The sequence below is a fragment of the Lepisosteus platostomus genome, chromosome 6 (genome assembly GCF_059453375.1).
Source record: "Lepisosteus platostomus isolate fLepPlt1 chromosome 6, fLepPlt1.hap1, whole genome shotgun sequence".
In the NCBI taxonomy this organism is placed as follows: Eukaryota; Metazoa; Chordata; class Actinopteri; order Semionotiformes; family Lepisosteidae; genus Lepisosteus; species Lepisosteus platostomus.
The window spans coordinates 7,534,674-7,553,026 of NC_142616.1; the positions used below are offsets into that span (position 1 = coordinate 7,534,674).

The following is an 18,353-nucleotide window of genomic DNA, read 5'->3' on the forward strand; positions in this document are numbered from 1 at the left end:
ACCTGTGGACCCAATGGCCCCGCCCCCTGCCCCTCCCCTCTTCCAGCGGTTGCCTAGATACTCACGGAGTACATGGCTTTGACCATGCGCGTTGCCGTGGAAACGCTGGAGGCGTCGTCCTCCAGGTTGTGCGTTTCCTTGTTGACCGTCTCCACTTTGATGTCCGGCTTTCCCAGGGTCACCCCTCTGCGACCTGAACACACACACACACACATGCAGCACACAACATGTCAAGAGAGGGTCGCCAGGGCCTAACGCTCACTGAACACACAACAGAACAGCACAGAATGCGAGATGGGGAGTGGGGAGGAAAGAGGAGACATGAAGAAGCTAATTATTCAGTGCCGGGGAGAAGCGTCTGCGGTGGGGAGAGGTGCTTCCTGGTGTTCTCCACACACACCAACCCACCGCTGACACCACTGGATGTGAGGAAAGCCGGAGAGAGAGAGGCGAACAGTGAGAGGGTGAGGGAGAGGAAGGGAGGGAGCAGAGGAGGGAGAGGAGGACACGGTTCATCCTTGACTTCAAACGCTTTTCCGTTTCTGTTTTTTTTGGGGGGGGGGGGGGAGAAAATCCAACATAAAAGAGTCTGGTCTGCTTTGAAATGCGCTGTTTGATCAGTGGGAAGAGTGGGGAATTCAGGGGCCGGACGAGCTGTATCAGAGAGAGAGAAAGAGAGAGAGAGGAGGGCTGTGGAAGGAGGGGAGAAGCCAGTGAAGAAAACGCCAGGCGGGGGTATGAAGGTGGATCCTGCCCTAACACCCGGAGCCTGGGGAAATCTGGGCAGGCTGACTCTGAGGGGCTCTTGCGCTGTAAAGGACTCAGAAGGTGGTCAGCGAGCCGGCCCTTCTCTCACTGTACCCTGGACCAGATCTCTACTCCTTTGCGACTCTTTGAGAGACAAATTCTCTGACTCTCTTCACATCCAGACTCCAACTTCACCTGTTTATTAGGGCATACGTCTGATTGTCCTACATTCTACCCTGATTATTTTTGTTTAATTTTCTGTTTTACTCTTTATTGTACCTTTTATCACAATGTATAGCATCCTTGGGTTTGGAAAGGTGCTTTATAAATGATTATTATTATTATTATTATTATTAGCTCAGGAACTGCAAGAGAATTTTCAAATTAAAAAAGGGACAACTAATCAGTGAGATAATTCATCCAGTGGCCAGTGGATCCCAGACTCCCTTCAGACGTTTGCATGCCACATGAGAATCACATTATTTTCGTGAACATTATTCATTCAGTTTAGGTAAGACGAGTCCAGTGGCAGTGAATACAAGCAGACACAGGAGTACATTGGGAATTCGTGTGATTGAAGGATATTCCAGCCCCCAAAGTGAGATTGCCACCACTACAGCATGCAAGAGGAGAGATTGGGAACGTCCATCAAGAGCTCCACAACAAGGAATCAGGCACTGCCTCATGCTGTCCAACACACACTCCAGATGCTATTACAAGGGTTGAAATGCAGATCCTTTCTGGAGGCTGAGTTAACAATGAGTTAACTGCTGCTTAACTCTCGAGAAGGGCTGCAGTGCCGGTCCTGGAGGGCTGGTGTCTCTGTAGGCTTTCGTTCCCCAGCCCAGCTCTTGATGACCTAACGCGACTCACTACTGGTTTAATGGGACCTGTTGAACCTGAGCTTCTCTCAGTTCTCCAGGTGCTGCTGCTTTCAACAGACACACCAGCTCTCCAGGACTGGAGGTGGACCTCGTTGCTCCATTTTCTGTGTCCAATTGGTGCTCAACGGTGCTCAGATGGCCTAGACTGACCAGAAGGACACGTATGCCTTGCTCCTTACTCACAGTGCACATCCACCTGGATGCTGACGTTGGTGTGGCCCACAGCGTTAAATTATTATTAGTATTATTATTATGTCATGTCATTTGCCAAACTGCTATATACCATACGGTGTCGCGGGAAGCCAGAGTCTACCCGGCAAGCAGCGAGCGCAAGGCAGGGTATACCCTGGACGGGGCCCCAGAACATCACAGGGCAAGTGCAAGCCAATAATACATGGGGACAATTTGGAGGCCAAAGTAAAGGGGGGAAATTTGGCCCAGACACGGGACAACTCCCTACTCTTCTCGAGAAATGCCCGGGGATCTTTAATGACCACTGAGAGTCAGGAACTCGGTTTAACGTCTCATCCGAAAGATGGCGCCCACTACAGTATAGTGTCCCCATCACTGGACCCACACAGACTGCAGGGTGAGCACTCCCTACTGGTCCCACTAACACCTCTTCCAGCAGCAACCTTAGCTTTCCCAGGAGGTCTCCTATCCAGGTACTGACCAGGCTCACACCTGCTGAGCTCCAGTGGGTTGCTAGTTGAGAGCTGCAGGGTGATATGGCTGCTGGCTATTATTATTATTATTATTATTATTATTATTATTATTATTATTATTATTAATAATAATAATAATAATAATGAGTGAAAGAGAGCTGGGATGAAGATGTTGACTGAAAACACGGTTTTGGGTTGGGGGGACGTGGAATGCTGATGACCCTGATCCTTTCAAGAAATGGCTGGAAGAGATCCCAGGATCAATTGTGAACTGCTAACGACCAAACAGGCCGCTTGGCCCAAATGACCTCCTCCCGCGTGCCACCCGCCCCGCCCCGCGTTCGGCTGTACTCACTCCCTTTGCGCTGCCGGTAGAGGAAGAGGGCCAGAGCGATCAGGAAGGCCAGGAGCAGGATCGAGGAGCCCACCGTGCTGCCAGCGATGATGCCCATGGGGACGATCTCTGCGCAAGAGGGGGAAGACCACAAGTAAGTCACCGCATAGGAATCTCGCGCCCACAAACTGGAGCCAACATCGCTACCTGGCCCGAGTCAAATTACATAGATCGGGAGACCTCAACATCAGTGCTGTACTTCTATGCTTATTTTCTAGATCAGTGGTTCTCAGCCTGTTTGGCCGAGATCCCCCCTGGAGGGTCAGCCAGGTACCCCGCTAAGCTTACCGTAGGCATAGAACACTAAGAAAGGGGTGTTTTCGGCGGGGGGGGGGTTTGCATCTATGGACGTGCTGTATCAAAAAAACGAATTGCCACTCTTACAATTTTAAACTAAAACAAAAATGTTAAGTATTATCAAGATTCAAAAAATAAAAAAACAGACTTACTCAGTGAATCTAATGAGAGACCTGCTGCGATGTGAAATAAAAAAAAATAATTGTTAACGGCAAAAAAAACCGCCACGTCGCTCCAGCACAAAATCACAAAGCGTTTCTGGACACGCTCGGCAATCGCGCTGCCCCCCATTCTCCTCATAACAATAGGAATATCCTAAATCTGCATATAGAATTTAGAATCTAAATGATTTCAGAATTAGCTGATAAATATTTTAACTAAAACTAAGCACATGGAAATCCGCCATTTTGTATGCGATGCCCAAGGTACCCCCAGGGGTACGCGTACCCCCGGTTGAGAACCACTGCTCTAGATGACACTGCAGCACTCAGACATGCAAACTGCAAACCAGAGGAAACAAATGTCTTACTGCTTTCAGAGGACGAGGCAAGAGAATTGACTCCTTCATGAGCAAACAGCTCTCGCTTGCCCTTACACATCCCGACTCTAATGCTTTATAGTTTGCAGACAGAATACGTCTCACAGGAGCACAAAGGCAGAAACGCAGATCAACAAGCACATTGAAAGGACTTAATCACAGCTCCTGTCATGTCTGGATAGTCATCAGTCCACAGGAACCCAGGCTGTAGTCCTACCTCCTGCCTCCAGGGGCCAGCAAAATATTCACGGTCATTCAGTGCAAAATAACAGTGCAGCAGACCTTCACAGAGCTGAGCTGTAAGCCGCTACCAGTACAGGCTCAGATGAACTGGGGTGAGCTTGGTGTTTACTTTGGAGAACAGGGAAAAGGGGAAATCCCATTCCAAAGGTCAGGGTCCTTCAGGCTTACAGACTCCTAGATCAATTCAGGAACTGCTTCAAGACTCCTCTGCTGGAACTGTAGCCCATGTGATCTCCTGATCTGCTGATCTGGTGCTGGGGGCCTTTGCGAACTCATGTCAGTTTGAAACTGAAGTTGTCACGTTTTGGATTTGGTCCACATTGGCAGTTAAAGTGGAACTGCTGCAACACTCTTTTAGAAAAAGATCCTTTCGGGGTTAGAAAGAACTGGCATCGATGAGCGCGTTTCAAACCACAATTAGAGTAAAATGTGCACAGCAACTTGAAAACCTCCAATTTACATCACAAAATAGAGGAAGTTTCCAGGTGTGTGCAGTGTCATGTTCTGCGATTCAGAACGAGGCAACAAAACGTCTGGTGAGGTGAAGCAGCCCTCTTACACTGTAAACAAGCAGGCTTGTGAATCCATCTCTTTTAATCCAGCAGAAATATCGCTCTCAACTTTGAGACGGTTTTGCCAACAAATACTACTTACTTGTCAACTCTGCCCGCAGATCACATTGGAACATTTCTGCGGTGAAATGTCTGCTGCACAACCTGGACTCATTTGCTCGTACATCACATTACAATAGTTATTACAGTGACTAGTGAGCAGGAAGGGCATCCTGTCGCAATTCATGGGAACTCTCGCTTTCGCCCATGGCGAGACCGAGGTGTTTGCGACAACATGCCGACTTGCAGTACTTTCACAAAGTTCCCAATTTTGGGCTTCATTCGTAATTTGTCCAATCTGTTATCGGGGATTTAATAACCGGTCTGAGAAATTGGGACTTGCCGTGCCCCTTTAAGTCTCCACCGATCCTACAGTCGATAACATGAAACATGCAGCAACGCCGACCCACGGTCGGTTACCATAGCTGGGCTGTACCTTTCTCCTCCAGCTGGATGATGGCGGTCCCGGGGCCGAAGCTGTTCCAGGCCGTGCAGTTGTAGCGCGTCTGGAAGTCGGCCTCGATGACGTTGTTGATGGTCAGGGTGGAGAGCACCCCGCTGCCCGTGTTGGCCCGCTCCACCGTGTAGCGCTCCAGCGTCCCGGTCTCCAGCACGTTCTCCTTCCAGGCCCAGGCCTTGCGAACAAGCACAGAGCCATGGTCACTGGGAGAACAGGCAGGAAGCGGTGGGGCAGGACCCAGGATCCTTCAGGGCAGGGAGGGGGCACAAAAGTCTTTGGCCAGGACAATAGGTCATGCTGGTTTCGGTAGCAGACTAGGCTTCTCCCAGTGATCCTCCTCACCCAAATGGGACGCTGCCCCATCACAGGGATCACCCCCCCCCTTATACAGCTGGGTGGACTGGAGCAACCGGGGTACAGTACCTCACTCAAGGCACAACAACAGCATCTGCAAGGGGGACCTGAACCCACAACCCCACACCAGAAATGTGAATGAGTAATGAACCGCACTACACCAAACGTACCCTCATGTGCTCTTCTCTAACTGTACCAGCTATCCACTGATTCCAAAGTCCTCAGCAGAAATGCACTGTGTATATTATAGCGATGCATATATGATATATACTGTAGATTCTCAGCTTTCAAAAATCAAACAGAAAGGCTATGAGTTGCTCTGTCAGAAAGAGGGATCTTAGAGCCTGAAGGAGTGGAATTGTCTTCTATATTTTTTCCAAAATCAACACCTAGAAACCCCTCTCATTACAGAAACCTTGACCTGCAATCGAAGGATGGATTTATTTTCCGGATGCAGAGTCAGGTGTGGGATTTGTTGATTTACTTACATTTCAAAGACCCCAAAATGTAATGGAATGATATTTAAACCTTTGACTGCTTAATTCCCGCCTGTTTATTTTCCATATACACCTACTCCCCGAGTTACGTAAGAGTTTGGTTCCACAAGCCCTTTCTCAGCTGAATTATAGCGATCTATATGTGATGTATAGATTCTCGCTTTCAAAACCAAATAGGAAGGCTATGAGTTACTTTTCCGAAAAGAGGGATTTTAGGGCCTGAAGGAGCAGGGTTAGGATAGTGTAGCAAGGGGCAGAGTCTTTTAATTCAGGAGAGCCACATTCTTCGGATTCTCACAGGGAAATGTGACTGCACCTGGTGACTTCAGCTCCCTCTAAAAGCAGTTCCTGAGGCAGTGAAGGTTGCCTTTCCTACAGAACGTCTCCACAGACCCTCAAGGGTTTATGAAGCAGTGAGCATAGCAGGATAACACTGACAACAGCCTCAGTCGTTTTCGGGGTCGGGGGGCACCAGGAAGTAAGAAGACGGTTGATGAGCATCCCTGGCCAACCGGAAACGACCGAGAGAGGTTATTGCCACTGCTATCTGGGTTGAGACGCTTCCAGGTTATGGGAAGATAAGGTTACGGCTCATGTGCCAGCAGCCCCATCACCCTGCAGCTCCCAGCTGGCAGCCCCACTGGAGCTCAGCAGGTGTGAGCCTGGTCAGTACCTGGATGGGAGACTCCTGGGAAAGCTCAGGTTGCTGCTGGAAGAGGTGTTAGTGGGGCCAGCAGGGGGCGCTCACCCTGCGGTCCATGTGGGTCCTAATGCCCCAGTATAGTGACGGGGACACTGTACTGTAAAAAAAAAGGTGCCGTCCTTCAGATGAGACGTAAAACCAAGGTCCTGACTCTCTGTGGTCATTAATAATCCCAGGGTGTTTCTCGAAAAGAGTAGGGGTGTTACCCTGGTGTCCTGGCCAAATTTCCCCCTGGCCTTTACCAGTCATGGCCTCCTAATGATCCCCATCTCTGAACTGGCTTCATCACTCTGCTCTCCTCCCCACTGAGAGCTGGTGTGTGGGGAGAGTACTGGAGCACCATCCAGGTGGGGCTGCACACTGGTGGTGGTGGAGGGGATCCCCATTACCTGTAAAGCACTTTGAAAAGCACTATGTAAGTGTAAGCAATTATTATTATGTGGAACCCCCTGGCCACGCTACCCAATAAAAGGGGGCTTCTCCACAGACAGCCACATGCGGAATGTCCTACAGTGAACCTTGCAGAGAGCTGCCCAGGACACTGCACAGGAAGGGTTGGGAGGGGCAGTGGGCTATTACCCCCAAGGGGTCACACAGGGGGCAGAACCAGGAGTCGGGGGGGGAGGTTGATGTTGACTTGAATCCCCCAGCGCCCTGCGAGCTGCTGACGACGTGATTCGCCGCACGCCGTGTGACCGGCTGTCAGGCCGGAGCCCGGCGGTTCCCGACAATGACAAGACCTGCCCAGACAGGTGTGAAACGCTGAGCGCGCGGTCTTGTACGGCCCACACGGGCTTACAGCGCAGGCCGTTAAAGATTCATGCCAGCCTCGGCACAATTACCATACCCCCCCCCAGTTAAAAACAACGCAGGGACACGGAACAAAAGAGCTAAGAGCTGTGACTCCCGTTGTTGCGGGTGGGCGCCCATTCTCCTACCACGTCGGAATTCATCAACAGCCGCTGTGTAAATGGCTCCGCGGAAGAACTTTACAAGCCCCGCTGAAGCTTTTAATGGAAAGTCTGTTTAAACAACCCATTTACTGCCTGCTTAATAGTTAATCTCTCTGTCTGGCCTCATCAGAACTCATATACGGTTAGTACAAATATGGGCCACATAAATGCCTGTCGTGATTTATCACACTCTGTGTGAGTGGATACATGTATTTCCATATACTGTGTACCCAAATAAGTTTGCTTTGCGAAGCAACTAAATCGTTTTTCACTTCCAAAAGTACAGACGAAAACAAATCAAGGCCTAAGCTGCTTCTTGCTCAGATTATCCTGTTTCTGCTCTTCTGAAACGAGGGAGGTCGGGAATTTTTCCACGTTTCCCGTTTCTGAAAAAAAGACCTGGGTGGTCGGGCTCACCTGTTTTAGTTGGGTTTTTTTTTTACTTTTATTTATGTGTGGTTTCAGAAAATGTTTATAGGAAAGAAGCTTTGCTATTCTAATTATGTAGTATCGTTAGACATCTCGGAGCAACAATACTGGCACTGCTCAAAACACATCTACTGGTGCATTGTGAGCTTTGAAATGGAGGGTTTGTTTCTTGTCAGCGAATGCTCTTTGGGAGCCAAATGCCTTCCGGGTGATTCACAATGCCTGAGTTGGCCCCACGTTCTTTAGCATTATGCAAACTGTGCATGCAAAACTCCTCAGAGATAGGAAGCCGGTCTTATCACAGCTGAATCACAGCTTCATTTATAGAGCCTGGTTAACCAGGACCAACAAGGTAAAATTCAGGGAGTTTCAGGGAGTCACCATCAGTGGCTGCATAGCAAACCTGAACTACCAGCCTTCCTAATGACGACTCCCACAACCAGATGGGTGAGACTCCGTAAATGTAGTTTGTCCTTAGTTTACCCCTGCCTGGGTGCTGCTTGGGTGTTATAGAAAGCAGTTGAATGCATTGAACTGAATACCCTAATTAAGGGATAATGGATCCATATTTAATACTTCAGGTCTTTAGTACCTGCTGTGTGTCACACAAGCCCACCCTGAGCAGTGAACCTTATAAGCTAGCCCCCAACCAGTGGTGGTAAGAATTCATAAATCTCAACTGATTAGAAAACTGATAAGAAGGTATTTGTGTACTTAAGGTCAGAAAAGCATGTTCCACATTGGAAATCTGGATTACTCTTAAGTAAAACAACTCCATAACTGCAAAAGGTCTTCTTTGTAAGATTGCTCTGTGTTGAATGTTACTCAGATATAACCTAGGGATCACTTGCACACTGCCTTAGCTCCAATCTCCCTGTGATACTTGCAATTGTAAACTCTTGTTGTATGTGCAGATGAGCAATAACTGCATAGCTCTGCGACCGTTCTTGCTCTCAGATGCTGAGCACGTCTAGATCAACTCAGTACAGGGGTCTAAAAAGCTTTCACAGTGACACTCTACAATAAGCCACTAGGTGTCTCTCTTCCCTTTGAAAGCCGAACAAGGAATGCAGTTAAACACAAACGGCTTACACACTGAACAAAGGCCCATCTAACCTCAGAATAATAAAACACCCTTGGCATTTCTTTGTGACACCAAGACATTTAAACTAGTTTGTCTTCTGGGAATTGAGAGCAAATGAATGTGGCCAGTCTAAACTGGCTCGTACGTTTTCGATCGGACCCAAAGTCCAGCTGCTCTCTGACGTGATTTATACTGGCGCAGGAAAGTGACCATAGCTGTGCTTCTGTGTTTGATCTGAACTTTAGCTGAACAGGATATAGAAATAACTGCAGGTATAACACATTACAGCTCTACAGCCCTTGATCTTTGAACACGCCCCCACTTCTTTAACCAGTATGGTGGTGAAAGCTCATCTTGTACCTCAAACAACGAGAAGTGAATCAAAATTCACAGTCTCGAGAAAGCCCTCACAGCCACCAACACTGATGAATTCCAACACCGAGACCATGCTGGCTCGAGTCAGAGAGATACTCACGATTTTGTCCGGCGGCGGAGTGCTGCCTATGAAGCACTTGACCTCTCCTCGGTCGCCCCTAACCGCAAACTGCACGGAGTCGCTGGAGATGATAGGGGGGCCTGGGAAGACAGAGAATGGGGTGAAAGGCCACAGCCATCTTGCTTAGTCTGGACATGTGGAAGGGGAAGATCTATCCAAAGACTACCTCTTTAAAGCCTGGGCGCAAGATTGGAATTATCCATCCTTTTTCGAGTCATTTTATCCAAGGTTATTCATAGGGCATGCCAATCCCAGCAAGCGATTAGCACAAGACAGGGTGTGCCCTGCATGGGCCTGTGAATAGACCTTAGGAGTCAGGGAGGAAACCCATGTGAACACGGGGAGAACATACAAACTCCATACATACAAACTCCACACAGACGGCAGCCCAGGAATCGAGCCTAGGGTCCCAGCGCTGCACCAGTGTGCCGCTTATATATTACATTGCATATTAATATTTAACAATAATGAGCGCTTTTCTGAACACTCCACTCACAGCGCTTTACAAGTGATGGGGACTCCCCCCCACCACCACCAGAGTGCAGCCCCCACCCCCACCCCCACCAAATGGGATGCCATGGTAACACCCCTACTCTTTTTGAGAAACACCCTGGGATTTTTAATGACCACAGAGAGTCAGGACCTCTGTTTTATGTCTCATTCAAAGGACGGTGCTTTTTTATACTATAGTGTCCCTGCCACTATACTGGTGCATTAGGACCCACACAGACCACAGGGTGAGCGCCCCCTACTGGCCCAACTCACACCTCTTCCAGCAGCAGCCTTAGTTTTTCCCAGGAGTCTCCCATCCAGGTACTGACCAGGCTCACACCTGCTGAGCTCCAGTGGGGCTGCCAGCTGGGAGCTGCAGGGTGATATACCTGCCGGCTACTTTTGAAGTAGGGTCTGCTGTACAATTCTAGCACTGTCCCTGGATGGTCCTCTGGTTTTAATCTTATATTATGCCTTAATTATTTCACTGGCTGATGTATTAGGCCATTTATTACAGATGTGTTTCGAAACTGATCAGACTGGGGAATGGATGATTCAGTTGGCTGGTCAAAGTGCCGCAGTTCAAACCCATGATGAACTGCATCCAGTGGTCTTTTTTTCCAAGATTCCCGATTGTGTACATTTGGAAAACAAAATATCCACCAAGAAAAATGATATCCAAAGGAAACCGAGTGGTCTTTTCCTGGAGAAACCAGCATAGCACACAGGTATGTTTGATTCTGGAAAGGCTATATTCTGATTTGATCACGGAAGATAAGAATAAGTACACACAACTGATTCAGATCTTGCTGAAATATTTCCATTTTGTTTTTTTTTCCCCCCTGGCTCACAACTATAAAGTGCAGATCTGCAAGGACGGAGTGAGATACGGGCGGCTGGATCGCTCCTGATTTAATGTGGTTTTCAGTTCCGGTTAGTCAACATGTCAGCGTGATTCACGCAGTTATTCCCTGTAAACCAGATCTACAAAAGCAGCGTTAATCAGTCAGCAAGCCAGGCGCTGCCTCTGAGTGATGGAAGAAAGCGGGCCTCCTGGGAAGAGGCGTTTCATTGTGTATAACAAAGGGGAACCAAAGTGACGGGGATGATTAAAAACAGGTTGACTCGCCAATTAAGAAACGCGCCATGATGTTGATTAAAACCTGTAAATCAGAGCCCTTGCGTGAGCTGATGCATCCAGGAGTGCTGGGTGAGTCCTGCCGCCGGAAGGCTTCTGTGACATTTTTTAGTGGATATCCTGAGTCAGCGGGGAGATCAGAGGAGCAGCTCACAGCCAGGCACTTGAACTTCTCCTTGAAGGCAGCTGCAGAAGCCCTCTGCCTGACGCGACAGCTCTGCTGCTGGCTGTACAGGATCAACAAGGTCGGAAGGCCACACTGGAGCAATATGCGAGTGCATCTGCAGGCAGCTTCCTTTCCTTGTACTTTTTTGCCAGCAGCCCTATCACCCTGTAACTCCCAGCTGGCAGCCCCATTGGAGCTCAGCAGGTGTGAGCCTGGCCAGTACCTGGATGGGAGACTCCTGGGAAAGCTCAGGTTGCTGCTGAAAGAGGTGTTAGGGGCGCTCACCCTGTGGTCCATGTGGGTCCTAATGCCCCAGTATAGTCCCGGGGACACTATACTGTAAAAAGGCGCCGTCCTTTGAATGAGACATAAAACTGAGGTCCTGACTCATTCTTTGTTGTGGTCATTAACAATCCCAGGGCGTTTCTCGAAAAGAGTAGGAGTGTTATGTCCCCTGGCCTTTACCCATCATGGCCTCCTAATAATCCCCCTCTCTGAACTGGCTTCATCACTCTGCTCTCCTCCCCACTGAGAGCTGGTGTGTGGGGAGAGTACTGGAGCATCATCCAGGTGGGGCTGCACACTGGTGGTGGTGGAGGAGTCCAGAAAATCGCTGAATATAAGGTTAAGCAATTATTATTATTATAGCTGGTTGCTGCTGGTTTCTTGTACCAGGGCTGCACACTGGTAGTGGTGGAGGGGATCCCCATTACCTGTAAAGTGGGGTGTCCAGAAAAGCAATAATGATGATGATGCTAATTATTACTGTTATTATTATTATTATGATTATGATTATTATTAATATTATTACCACTACCACTACTTTGGTAGGGATGGCACGAGCATTGCTGCCTCACAGCGCTGGGGCCCTGTGGTCATTTCCACACCTGGGGTGCTGTTTGTGTGGAGTTTGCATGTTCTCCCTGCGTCCACTTGGGTTTCCTTGGGGTCCACTGGTTTCCTCCCACAGTCCAAAGACATGCTGGTGGGTAAACTGGCTTCTAGGAAAACTGGCCCTGGTGTGAGAGTCTGAGCCTGTCTGCCCTGTGATGGACTGGTGTCCCGTCCAGGGTGTACCCTGCCTGCTGAGACAGACCCTGACTCCCCAATGACCCCGGGTTGCATGAAGCGATTCGAAAATGGATGGATGTTATAAACAGTGACAGCTACAGTCCACATTATTCTTAATACTTGACGTTGCAGAACAGCAACTCAATTTTATGGAGAATAACAGCAAGAAAAGGGAAAATAACACACTTTCAGTCTGCAACAACCAATAAGAAACATACATTTCGGCACATGTACGTTTTGTAATTGACAACAGGGGGATAATTTCTCAAATTCAACATAGTCACTCACACGGAGTGTCTATTCACTAGACATCTTCCCTCATTCCCAAGGATCCCATGGGAACACTTTTTTTAAGGAAAAGAGGATTGATTGTCCACAGTGACACACAATCGTCACACAGTACTACAAAACCTGAAGCAAATGAAGACAGTTTTTAGCCTGAGGGTTCCTGATCCTCCTACTTAAATATTTTGGGGCAGATAGGACCTTTGACCCTGCCTGATCGCTCAAGACGCTTTCCCGCAGGAACACATCGCCACGTCCACGAACAGCTCACACATACCGTTGACTGAGAGCGTGACCTCCTTCTCCCCCACTCCGATTCGGGGCACGATGGCTTTGCAGACGTACTGGCCACCGTCTGCCTGGCTGACCGACTTCAGGAACAGTTGGTTGTTGTTACTGAGGACCTGCAGGAGAGGGAGACGGGGGACAGAGAACAGACAGAGCTGAAGGAGATGCCGGAGACCCCGGATTCATTTGACGTTTGACGGTCACCATGACTCGAATGCCTCATCCCGACGGGGAGGGCGTCTGCGTTCCTCTGTGAGGGCTGTGAAGTGTGGTGGTGGCCTGGAAAGTGCTGAAGTGAGCAGGAAATATGGCTTTTTCGTCACAAAGCACTGCACAAATTTGGAAAGATCAATGTCCCCCAGTCTCCTTTTATCCATTTACAATAAAGTAAAAAAAAAACAAACAAACAAAAAAAGTAATGGCCCAGACATTCTCTTATTTTTCTGGAGGTGTACCACAGTAAAGTGTAGTGAAGTACATGGAAATAATGACAAAAGCATGGTAAAATATTAAGGGACAATGAATAATGAAACCAATTGCAAATCCAAGCGGGGGGGGATGGTGAAAATACAGAGTCAAGATAAGAGTTAAGGGTGAGCTGCTACAGGTGAAAGGTCAAGGGTCAGGGGTCAAGGGTTTAGGGTAAAGGGAAAATGTTAAGTGTTGAGTGCTGAAGGTAAAGGGTAAAAGGGTTAGCTCATGAGCAGCTCTAATGGTTTAAGACAATCCCTGGAAGATGCCATCTGTATGAGAGAGGCAGGACAGATGAATGAGTCAGTTCCTTTACCATGTTAGATCCCTTCTTAGTCCAGGTAAGAGTAAGGGGAGGGTTCCCAGACCATTTGCAGTTTAGGGTGACGTCTGAGCCGATATCCACAGACGTGGGCCTCGGCTCCACTACTAACACTGGTCCAACTGTAGAGGGAGAATGAGAGACAGAGGGAAATGTTGATTCAGGTTTAATATGAATGTTTGTTTTATGATTTTCCATGAAGGAAAGCAAGAAAATTAAAATTCTGGAAACAAGATCCATTTCAAATACTGCTTTCATTCAATTTGGTTGTGATTTTGAATGTATAGGGCTGTTATTCTTGAATCCTAGATACAACTAGTTTTTATCTCAGTTTAAAGTTTCTAAAGTAGTGCAACACACAGTATATTTTTGTCTCTTTAAAGAAATGCAGTCTCTCTAGATCAGGGCTTTCCAATCCAGGTCCTTCTGACATCATTATCTAGTGGGTTTTGGTCCATCTGAGCTCTCCTGATTATTTATTTGAACCTACAAGTTTAGCTAATCCATTACAAAATAATACATCTCTGAATTATTTTTAACTCTGGAACTGCAAGAGGATTCAGACTCCCTTCAGACGTTTGCATGCCACATGAGAATCACATTATTTTCGTGAAAATTATTAATTCAGTTTAGGTAAGACGAATCCAGTGGCAGTGAATACAAGCAGACACAGGAGCACATTGGGAATTTGTGTGCTAGAAGGATATTCCAGCCCCCAAAGTGAGATTGCCACCACTACAGCATGCAAGAGGAGAGATTGGGAACATCCATCAAGAGCTCCACAACAAGGAATCAGGCACTGCGTCATGCTGTCCAGCACACACTCCAGATGCTATTACAAGGGTTGAAATGCAGATCCTGTCTGGAGGCTGAGTTAACAATGAGTTAACTGCTGCTTAACACTCAAGAAGGGGTGCAGTGCCGGTCCTGGAGGGCTGGTGTCTCTGTAGGCTTTCGTTCCCCAGCCCAGCTCTTGATGACCTAACACGGCTCACTACGGGTTTAACGGGACCTGTTGAACCTGAGCTTCTCTCAGTTCTCCAGGCGCTGCTGCTTTCAGCAGACACACCAGCTCTCCAGGACTGGAGGTGGACCTCGTTGCTCCATTTTCTGTTTTTTAACTCCCTTCAGACATTTGCATGCCACATGAGAATCACAATATGTTAGGGAAGATTATTCATTCAGTTTAGGTAAGACGAGTCCACTGGCAGTGAATACAAGCAGACACAGGAGCACATTGGGAATTCATGTGCTAAATGGACCTCTTTGCTCCATTTTCTGTGTCCGCTTGTTTTACAACCAGGCCTTCCTTCTGAAGGCTGTAAAGAACGGTACTCAGATGGCCTAGACTGACCGGAAGGACATGTATGCCTTGCTCCTTACTCACAGTGCACATCCACTAGGATGCTGACGTTGGTGCTGCCCACGGCGTTGAACACCTCGCAGGAGACGGGCTCAGTGAAGAAGGTGTGGTCGGCGGTAGTCACGTACACGCTCTCCGTGGCTCCCTCCAGGATGATCCCACCCTTGGCCCATCTGTCCATAACAGGAGATCAAGGCAGGAAGCAGTCAGACAGGAAACAGCCACCAGGGGTGAGCAACTCCTGCCCCACGGACCCTGCAAGGGGTTGTGGAGACATAGGGAGGAGACCGTGATCGCGTAGCCTGACCTGTATCCCTGGATCTCTGGGTTGGCGGTAGCGGAGCAGGTGAAAGTCACTCTCTCCCCCTCCAGGACAGAGCGAGGCTCGATCGAGAGGGTCACCGTGGGTGGGTCTGCAGTACAAAAAAAAAAACGGTTCATCACCTTCAGCGAAAAGTTGAGATTTGCCCGCATTAACTGCTGGGAGAGCATCAGACTGACGTTATGCATTAAATAAGGAGACTAAAAGTCACCGAGGCAGAAACCCAATCAGGAGGTTATGCAGTCTGGACGTTCGAGGGTCAGTTCACCAGCAGAATGATGGGAAAAGGGACAAGGGGAGCTGGGGGACGCTTGGGTTTTCATGCTGTGGCTGCAACCTGTGACTGAATGCAAGTTACTGCAAGGCTAGTCATTACCGTAGGACAGCCCACACCCATCATCTCCCAGAAACAAAAGCCCCGCTGTTGGTGTTGTGTGGCCTTGGGCTGTGAAACAAAGTGCCTTGTTCTCGTCACATGTTTTCTCTGTAGATCCCCAGGAGTCAGTGCCATTCCAAGTAATAGTGGACACTTCTTACAAAACCAGCAGCACAGCAACAAAGAATCCCGATTTGGGACCCTGCTGTCTTGAGCACTGAACCCGGTGAAAGACAGCAGGGATTGTCTTGCTACTGCACAAGAAGAGTAGAAGTAGAGTTTCGTCAGTCCACCATAGGTTCCTTGGATAACTCTCGCCACTGACAAACGTCTCTATACAGACAGTTGTTGACTCCTGGCTACTACACAATCTGAGTTTTAATTTTAGTACTGTCCATTTTTGTGGCAAAGGCGACAGGCCAGGTAAGCCGTTCTCCTCCATGTGACTCACGGTGCACGTTGAGCGAGATGGTGGTCTGCTTGCCCGCGGGCAGGGCTTCGTTGCTCGTGTGGCAGGTGTATCTTCTCCCGATGTCGGCGTCCGTGGGCAGGATAGGAAGGAAGCTGTGAGTCGTCACCCGCTTCCTGTCCGGTAGCACTTCCTGCAAGGAGAGGCGAAAGCTCTGACAGGGATCGTTGGCACATCGGCTCTTCGGCTGCTGTAGAGAAACGTCACTCGGGCTACCGAGAGTACAATAGGAGAGTAATACTGAAAGCACAGGGGCTGTAGATACATTTCTAATAGCAGAAGAATTACCATACAGGAGGCTGGCTTTCAATTCACTGCGATTACAAAGATTTCCCTACATTCTGTATAAGGGAGTTCCCAATCATGGTCCCAGAGGGCAGGTGTGTCTGCCAGTTTTCCAGCTATCGTTAAAGCACCAGCGGTTGAAGAGCTGGGATAAGTGCACAAACTGGTTCAATGAAGTCAATGACGAGCAAGTCACGAAGTGCCAAGTTGAACCGGTAACCAACAGACTCAATGCACCCTAGAGGTCTATGACTGAGGCACCCCTGGTCAATACAATACACAAAAGTTATAAACAGTGGCCAGAGCTGCAAAACAGAGGGACATGAGGATGACATAAAAATGCCTTCGCCAACACCGGGACAGCCGAGAGGAATGCTCAATGCCAATTTAAGATTTGAAAACGGGCGAGGGTTATCTACCGTGGAACTGATGGCACCTTCCTGGCGGATCCCGTCCTTCTGCCACTCGATAACAGCTACTGGCTTGGCGGCTCGGGCGTGGCATGTCAGGTTATAGGCTATCCCCGCCGTCAGCAAGATTTCAGGACCCCCGTCAATGACCGGGTCTTCTGGAGGAACTGAGAAAGGGAGATCGAGAAACATGAGGACAGAGGGACAAGGGGACGGTATGGAGTCTTCCATCATAGGTGCGGGGATTGGTCTCCTTCTCACCTCGATGACTCACTCATCCCCCCAAAAAAACCTGCTCAGACATAACAGTTGATAAGCTCATTGGGGGGGTGGAGAGGCGTCTTTATTGGTGTCTAAAGGTGTTCATCAATGAAAGCTTGGCAGGCACTTGATTGCCCCCAGGACTCACTTCTGTGCCACAGAGACCCTGGACAGTCAATGTCCACTCCCATGATGCTCAGCTAATTGTATGCCACTGCCATGAGAATCTCCAAGCATATCCGGATGAAGAGATGGCTCAGATCTCAGGCTCAAACCGTTGAGATCAGAACCACAGGACCTATACTCTGAGCAAGCTTCTTTGCTGGCTGAGCCACCAGGTGACTTTGCTATTTAAAGGAACCCCTCTAGAGTCTGCTAGGTTGCGTACAGAACCAGAGCTAGGTGAAACACATAATGAGGGGAAGTATATGGCAGCTGGACAAAGCAAGCGAACACAGTACACATCCTGTCTAAAACCTTAAACAGCACACCCACTCTTGTACTCACCTCTTTAGGCACAATAAGTAAGACAATTGCAGAGGCACACACACACACAGATATGCTCAAGTCCTCTCTGCTTCCTAAGATACTTACTCAGCACTGTCAGCTTGGCCCTCCTGGACCGCAGCGCGGCTTCTGTGGCCTGACACTCATACTGGGAGTCATCCGAAAGCTCGGCCCCAGTGATCTCCAGGTTATACTGTCCAGAGTCGGGACTCCGCACCACCCGATACCTCGGCCAGGCTGGAAGCAGCACACAGAGAGCAGATAGCAGGTCAGTACAAAGGCAATCACAACTGAGGAATGATATCTTGTCAAAACTGTGGCGCCCCAGCACAAGGGTGTGGTGTAACGAGAGTTAACCAGTTGGCGCCATTTTCACTCTGATGAACGGTCAGGGAGAGGAAGTGAACTTCAAAAGATATATCAGAAATTTGAGAGTGGACAACTTGTTCTATCCAGCTGGGTCCAGCTGACCCAGATGTCCTGATCTGACACACGTAGCTGGACCCAGTGTTCTGATCCAAAACACACTCAGCTGGACCCAGTGTCCTGATCCAAAGCACACTCAGCTGGACCCTGCTGTTCTGATCCAAAACACACTCAACTGGACCCTGCTGTCCCGATCCAGAACACACTCAGCTGGACCCAGTGTCCTGATCCAAAACACACTCAGCTGGACCCTGCTGTCCCGATCCAAAACACACTCAGCTGGACTCACGTGTCCTGATCCAAAACACACTCGGCTGGACCCCGCTGTTCTGATCCAAAACACACT

At 48.8% G+C, this 18,353-nt stretch overlaps 1 protein-coding gene across 3 annotated transcripts in view; it reads right to left on the reverse strand.

The window, feature by feature from the left end:
* kirrel1a (kirre like nephrin family adhesion molecule 1a) overlaps window positions 1-18,353 on the reverse strand; it is a 118,061-nt gene that overhangs the window by 13,809 nt on the left and 85,899 nt on the right. For all 3 annotated transcript variants that reach the window (XM_088633997.1, XM_088633998.1, XM_088633999.1), the window contains exons 3-13: window positions 17,669-17,818; window positions 16,823-16,980; window positions 16,101-16,251; window positions 15,259-15,364; window positions 14,976-15,124; window positions 13,583-13,710; window positions 12,785-12,911; window positions 9,335-9,435; window positions 4,816-5,014; window positions 2,652-2,759; window positions 66-193 (exon numbers count right to left, since the gene is read on the reverse strand). In XM_088633997.1, the coding sequence (XP_088490123.1) occupies window positions 66-193; window positions 2,652-2,759; window positions 4,816-5,014; window positions 9,335-9,435; window positions 12,785-12,911; window positions 13,583-13,710; window positions 14,976-15,124; window positions 15,259-15,364; window positions 16,101-16,251; window positions 16,823-16,980; window positions 17,669-17,818 (1,505 nt within the window). The remainder of the gene's footprint in view (window positions 1-65; window positions 194-2,651; window positions 2,760-4,815; window positions 5,015-9,334; window positions 9,436-12,784; window positions 12,912-13,582; window positions 13,711-14,975; window positions 15,125-15,258; window positions 15,365-16,100; window positions 16,252-16,822; window positions 16,981-17,668; window positions 17,819-18,353) is intronic.